The following is a 7,774-nucleotide window of genomic DNA, read 5'->3' on the forward strand; positions in this document are numbered from 1 at the left end:
AGGGGAGGATTGGAAAGGTGTCTTACTCGAGGAATTCATGAATTGTCCTCATAACCTTGCAAACAATAGGCAGACAAGAATGCTGGCAGATTTAGCTCTAGTGGGTTGCTATAATCATTCACTTATGCCGGAAGAGGAGAGAAATGAAAAAATTCTGAGCAGTGCCAAGACAAACTTGAGACGAATGGCATTCTTTGGACTGACAGAATTCCAGAAACGAACGCAGTACATGTTTGAAAAGACATTCAAATTGAAGTTTGACGAACCATTTGAACAATTTGACAAAACTAAAAGTAGTAGTGTTGTAGTAACTGATGAACACAAGGAGAGAATTCGACAACTTAATGCCCTTGATATTGAACTGTATGCATATGCTAAAAATTTATTTATGCAACGATATAAGTACATGGCACAGGAAAATGAAAATGCAGACTTTATTAAAGAAATAGCAAACTGGTAGCCAAGGTTTTTAAGATAATATAAATAGCATTGGTTCACAAATGAACGTCAAATGTTCATATCCTTAAGATAAATTTTTGAGCAAAGTACAAGTACATTTGTGCAACAAGTTAGAAAATATGGCAGACATTTGATTCGGAAGTTAATCTGCTAGTCAACAATACTGACTGCTATGTCATGCTTGTAGATTTACTGAGCATAGCAACTGATTCAAAGCTTATGCATTTTTAACAATAATCATATGCATTTTGTAGAAGTTGTGTATTTTGTTAGAACTATTTGTAACCCTAATTTTAATTATCTTGGGTTTTTTATCTGCAATCTACCTGTAGGAAATGCACTTCTTTGTCAGACTGATATTTATGATAAATTTTTGTCACACTTGAAGGACTTACCAATAACTTTGGCTCTTGACTTAGCATTTTTAACTCACATTTGGTATATATGTATATATACCCGGTATACCAAAGGGGGCATATATGCAAAGTCAGTGGCATCTGTATGTTTGTCTGTATGTGTGTACTTATATATGTATGTATGTATATATGTATGTATGTGTGTACTTATGTATGTATGTATGTATGTATGTATGTATGTATGTTTGTATACCTGCATATGTAGGCAGGCATGTATGTATGTCTGTCCACATCAAAAACTCAAAACTGCAGCACTCACCATCTTAGTATTTGGTATTCTCGACCGTGGGCCATCCGGGTACTTGCGGATTCTTATATCATTTTTGCATCACAGCGCCGTGGGAAGTTCGGATTTTTCAACCACCAAAGCAATATTCAAAGTTTCAATATACATAAATGACATAACTTTTAGTTCTGCTTTTTTCCACACAATTTCTGTATCGTTCTCTCTTCTGTATCGTCTGATCCCTCATCCGCCTTGCTCGTATGCGTTACACCTTGACTGACTGACTCCATGGTCGAGAATACTATGTACCCAGGTTTAAAGGTGTGAATTTATCAAATGAGCTTGTCTGTGTCAAAATATGCAATTGCATATATTCTGTAACCACAAGCTGTATTTTGTTGAAAATTGGACATCTTTACTTTAGCATGGTAGATTTTATTACTAATTATAATGTACTAGACTGCATGGTGTTGTATAAGTGTGTGTCCATTGCAACAATTGCTGACCATTACATACTATGTGTTGGTATTTTATGGAGGGTGCATAAATGTGTTTAAATCCATATATGCAAATGAATATTAAAAGCTAAGACCCATAGGAGCTATTACATTATTAAAATTCATATGTACACTCACTCTGGCTTACCACATCTAACCAAATGTGAGTATAAAAGTCTTATTGATGCCATTTTTGTTACTACTGTGGGAAGCTTATAGCCACAATACATGATATAGTTATGTAGTTGATCTCAGTTTGTCTGCATTTTATAATCAGAATGACACACTGCTGACTCACAAAGATTTCTCTTTATGCCAAAAAGTTCTTCATAGATGTATGTGAATTTCATTCATAGTAAAAGTTACCTTAGCACTACAAATTCTCAAGATGTATTTGTTGCCAAGTCCAACCATCTGGTGCCACTGACTGGATATCTCTTGCAAACCTCATTGAGGGCCAAAGAAAAAATAAAATTTTGTTTCTGGTCACAGTGTGAATTTCTTAGGCCAAAGTAATTAAATTCTTTGTTTTTCGTCTACTCTAAATGGGAAAAGGTATGTGTCTAAGCAGCTGAAAAACACACACAAGAAAATTAACACAATGTAAATTTGATTGCAGCAAAGAAAAAATTTTAACAAAATTTTAGTCCCGAAAAGCTAGGCGGGTTATGTCCTAAAATTTCCTATTCAAATACACTGTGTGTGTTTTTCATGAAAACCTTAAAAACCTAAGCGGGTGGGGACTCAAAACAAATAATTTAATTACTTTGGCCTTATCAACCTGTGTGTCGTGTCTTTTTTTTCATATTTTGTTGTTCAAAATACATGGTGACCAGAGTATTCACAGAGAGACAGCTAACACAAGCATAAATGATCAATAATGTTGTGTAAGAAAAAGTATAAGAGTCAAATCGATGAAAAGTTGAAGGAAGAAGAAGTATTGTGCAGTAAGGAAAGAAGTAACTGTTGTGTTTTTCTCATACTAAGGAGCTTACGACAAAATAAAAGAAGATTTTTGAAAGAGAAGATGGTGTCACAACATTGTTTTTGCAGAAATGTCAAAAACCAGAAACAAATACCGGTATTGTTTTTTCTCAGACCAAACTCCATCACAGTACACTAAGACAGTGCAGTAGATTTCCATCAGCATATACAGAACATAATTTGAAGAAACAAAACATTGTCAGCTCTTCAGGATAACACTAAGAACATTTGATATTTCAATGGTATTCCTCTATCGTCATTGGATATTTTCATGCAGAATTTTGATACCGTTGAGCATTTGAAATAAAAACATCTTCAAAGCCAGTAAGGCATTCCACTAACCATACAGTATTCTCCGTGATTAAGAAAAAAATTGTGATTTTATATGCACAACTAAGACAAAATTGACTTAAAGAAATTATGTCCATTCTAGTAAGACAATTTGTAAGCAGCCATAGTAGTATGCAATCATAGGTCATTATGTCAAGCATTTCATAGGGAGGATCTGAATCAAGTTATTAGACCACAAAATCAAATCTTGGACTTTAAGATTTATCAATATTATTGGAAATATTAATCAACTCTGCACTTTCAAAAATATTGTCATTTTATGCCACTCTGTTCAGTTACACTGGACATTACAAGTTGTATCATATCATATCATAGATATTGAGTATGGCTTCCAAACCAGCAGTTAAGTTTAAATGATCAACTGAAATTAACAAGTTGATACATAGCATTGTATCTTTTTAAGAGAAGGGTGGATATGATACATTGCATCTTTTTAAGAGAAAGGTGTATTTGATACATAGCATTGTATCTTTTTAAGAGAAGGGTGGATTTGATACTGAAGTCATTGAAAATGAAGTCTGCATGATTCACCCACTTCCACTATAGGTAGTCTCTCATTTTGTATTTTGATACTTCCTTCAAAGTTGTACCCGACCATAGGTTTTGAAAAACCTCATTTTGTGTTTCGCGCCCTTTTGTCATTTCTTCATTTCTGTTGTTTTTTCATATGTGAAACTATTATAAGTGTTATCTGTGGATTATTTTCACTTGAAATTTTTGTGAAGATATAATCTTACATTTGTGTACTTTATTTTTTTTTGTCAAAATTTTTAAAACTTTTTGTCACGTCAAATAAAGAAATATTTAGTATTAAAATACTCTGTGCCACATTTGTAATCCATTGTTATCTACCCTTCTATTTGTATGTCAAGAAAAACATCGGGCTGAGTTTAGAATTGGTTGAGAAAGGCTCAAGGGAGTGGGGTTGTCAGATCTGCACCTGTGCAACTTTCTCGTTCACAAACAATACATTTCCTGCATGATATGTAGATGTATTATGTCAACATTGCATAACTGCAACATTTAAATTTACAAAGTTCATTATGACAGACATATTTTAAAGCCCCAGTGCTGCTAACTTTTCATGATAATTTCACCAATTTTATTTTGAATGTGAACCATAATTTCTTGTTCTCCTCCCCAAAGAATGTTGATGTACACAGTATCCAGCTTGTCAACTCAGCCCCTATGGTTGTAAACTGCATTGTTATTGTTGAAATCTGACCTCTGGTCCGGACTAGAATTCAAATGTAAACAATAACCATGCATTTTACATATATAGACGCTAAGTTGACAAGCTAAATAGTGGGTGTTTCAACATTCTTTGGGGAGTAGAATAAGAAGTTGCAATTGATTTACAAAATAAAAATAATGAAAAAAAAACATCAAAAGTTAGCAGCACTGGGGTTTAACTATCATCAAACAACAATGTACCTTGAATACAGAGTTTACATCTGTTGTATGGGTCCCATAGGACCTTTGAGATATGTTCCAGCTACCCCTTCTCTTAAAAGTCTAAATATGGTCTGATTTTCGTCTATGCAAGAAGAGTCCACATGTGTTTATCCAAACTACCACTCAGTATATTTCATGTTTGTTTTCAGATCTTAACTCTTTCATTAGACCTACCTCACTACTTTTTCCTTCAGTGAATCTACCTTCCAATACAATGGAACATTCTGTAAAAGCAAGCCCATATCTTTAATATTTGACATTTTGTCATGGCAGTTGAGACATCTCAACAATCAATCTAACTTCTGGAATACTGGCCTGTGAAGCAATGAAGTACTGGTTCATGAAATCTATTCACAAAAAGGTCAAAACCTCTCGGTATCAATGCTGATTTAAAAAAATTAAAAGGTATTTCCAAAGTCAAAGCTCTATACAGTATAGGTGAAGCTGGTTTTGAATTGGTCTTGAATTCCTTTACACCAAATTACAAGCCTTTTCAAACCAACCACCATTTAATGGAACTCTTTATCCAAAGTTTTAATTAGCATTTATTTCAACCGAGTGGAAGCAAAGAATCATAGCATGGTAGCAATAGTTATTCTGGTTCACATATGCTTCTACCGACATCTTATTGTTAGCTTTGCTCAGCACAGTGTACAGATACAGCTGGTATCACAGAAATGCATGTAAGGATGAGAAACCCATAATTTTCTTGTTTGGCCTGACTTAGTATGATATGTAGAGGTGTTGTGAATTCTAGTTCTGTCAAGTCCATGAATTTTGCCAAATCATACCACAAGTATAGGTCACTGAATGCAATGGATACAGTGCAATAATTGACAGTTGCTGATGAATGGAAACAATGACTTGCACTGCCTCAGTTTACATTTTGTAATATGTTTATATGTTTTCACCAGGATCTTTGTATAAAGTCAGTTGGCCAATTTATTGTTTTAAGTCTTTGGAATGGTTTGATTGGTAAACTTGAATAATGGTTAAAGGGCCAGTAGCTGTAACTTGCTCTTCTCCTAAAAACATGTTGAGATACACAGTATTCAGCTTGTCAACTCTGTACATGTGTAGACTGCATGTCAATTTTTGACAGGTGAATTCTGGCCCAGACAAAAATTCAAGAGTCAACAATAACAATGTATTTAGACACCTACACACACAATGTTGACAAGTTGAATGGCGGGTGTTATGGGAGTAGCACAAGAAATTGCTATTAATCGACATACCAATAAAAAAAATGATAAAAACTGAGAGCTACTGGCTCTTTATTTCCTATATCATAGATTTCTTTTACCTTTATCATATACAGTCTTAATAAAGGCTTCCTATTACTACCAATACCATTTTGCGGTGAACACAAACACATGCACTGTACAGATTTGCATTGACAGTTCAGCAACAAAACATCACTGTCAATTTGGCACAGTGAGTCCATCTATGGTTGCTAGGTAATTCCATCATGGCCACCAATATTATTGGAACATTTACATTTTTGCAAATATTTGTTGTCACTTTTGCCAGACCACAAAACCCATTTTTTGGCTTAAACATCACAGATAAAATATTTTTCCTACAGACCCACCGATCATGTTAATATTGTTATGGTCAAATGATGTGAATTTTAAATTCATTCTGAAACATATTAAATAATATCTATTGCTGAAAATATTGAAGTCAAAATAAAATGAATAGATTCACAAAATGAGAGCAGACTATCACTTCCTATTCGGTAACCTATAGAGTTGACAAAACAAATTTTACTGCAAGTCAGCCGCCATACCAGTACAATACAATACACTGAACAACCACCACCCCCCCCTCAATTTCTTAAAGGAATCTGTAACTACAGTAAAACCTGTCTAAACTGAACCTTTGAGGGACTGAGAAAATTGATTGTTCTGTTTGGAGAGGTGTCTGGTTTATAGAGGTCCTTTTAACATAGAGTTGTATTTGAATAGGACTGGGGAAAGGGTTCAGTTTAGACAGGTTTCCAGTTTAGATGGTTAGGTTTAGACAGGTTTCACTGTAGTATTTCTTACTTTTTTTCAAATAATAAGCACACCAAAAGTATTTATATCTGAGGTTGAGAATATTTATCGTTAGCTTTTATGTCAATCTGAAATTAGATAAGTACAGACTTTCCAACAATGCAGATTCATCAATGTTTAGTGGCATAAAATCAAAGGTGATGGTCTTATTGCTTTCCATAGTCACGTATTCGCTGTGATTGCAGTTTTATACAATAATTTTTGGAAAAAAAAAAGTTTCCCAGAGTCAATTGGAACTTCAGTCAAACTGTTGGTACATTTGCACTGCCTTCAATGTGATTGTAGATTGTTGCTGAAAAGTGTTTGAGGAGGTAAACAAATTGTATGTGTATCTTTGTCATGGAAGTAAATGCATTTTACTCACATGATCAACCAACAATCAAACAATCTCTCAAATTGATCTTCCTGAATAATGGCTACCTATTACCATGACAACATCCATGACATCTGACCTTTGTATATCTCATTAGCTGGCAGCCCTTTCTCTTCTGATTGCATGTGTCACAAAGTCCACAACAAAAACTTTTCAGAACCGTCATCCTTTGTCATGGCATTCAGTGTCAAAACACATCATATTGTGATCCAAAATCAAGGGTCTTGTGCAAACCCATTTAATTCTTTCAAATCAAATATCTTCTGGACTAATGTACCTTTAAGGAACTCTTTGATCAAAGTTCTCTTAAATTACATAGCATACAGCAGTTCAAAAATATCAATTTATGAACATCCAAGAAAAAATGTTAAATTGGAAGGTTTGCCCTTCTAGATTGTTGAAGAGTATCTGACAAACTGCAGTTAAATGTCAAAACATTATAATTAAGAAATGCAGTATGGAGGATTTTAGGTCTAACAGCTATCATCTCAAATCAGAGTAAGAGTGACATAACAAAGAAAAAGAAATATACTGGTAAAAGGGTAGACTTGGTTCAAGTCGGTGAATTTCTATACATAAAATCCTTTGCAGTAGTTTCTCATGTGTCTCTCCTTTGTCATACAAATCTATTTGAATTTGGCAGCCCAGGTTTTTCTAGCTTGGGAATGCGTTACCTTTGAATCTGCCCAGTCATGAGTTAGTTTCTGCCGGATTCACAGGAGAAACTCCCCTGTATAGTGTTCACCCCACTCATCGTGTTCACTCCACTCATCACATTCACCCCACTCACGCATTTCACATTAAAACAGAACACAAATCATCGCGTTTATCCCACTCAAACAATAAACATTCACAAATCACAGACTTGAACCAAGTCTAGTAAAAATGATAAAACAATACTTCTTCCATTATTATATGGACTATTGAATGTTGTATACCACTGACATTGCAATATA

The 7,774-nt window shown here is 34.3% G+C and overlaps 1 protein-coding gene across 2 annotated transcripts in view; it reads left to right on the forward strand.

Moving 5' to 3' along the window:
• The window catches only part of LOC139118323 (heparan-sulfate 6-O-sulfotransferase 2-like), an 8,362-nt gene extending 4,613 nt beyond the window's left edge, over nucleotides 1-3,749 (forward strand). For both annotated transcript variants that reach the window (XM_070681578.1, XM_070681579.1), the window contains exon 2: nucleotides 1-3,749. This exon is cut by the window's left edge. In XM_070681578.1, the coding sequence (XP_070537679.1) occupies nucleotides 1-460 (460 nt within the window). In that variant the 3' untranslated portion in view covers nucleotides 461-3,749.
• The last annotated feature ends 4,025 nt before the right edge of the window (nucleotides 3,750-7,774 follow it).

The sequence above is a fragment of the Ptychodera flava genome, chromosome 19 (assembly GCF_041260155.1).
Source record: "Ptychodera flava strain L36383 chromosome 19, AS_Pfla_20210202, whole genome shotgun sequence".
NCBI classification, from domain to species: Eukaryota; Metazoa; Hemichordata; class Enteropneusta; family Ptychoderidae; genus Ptychodera; species Ptychodera flava.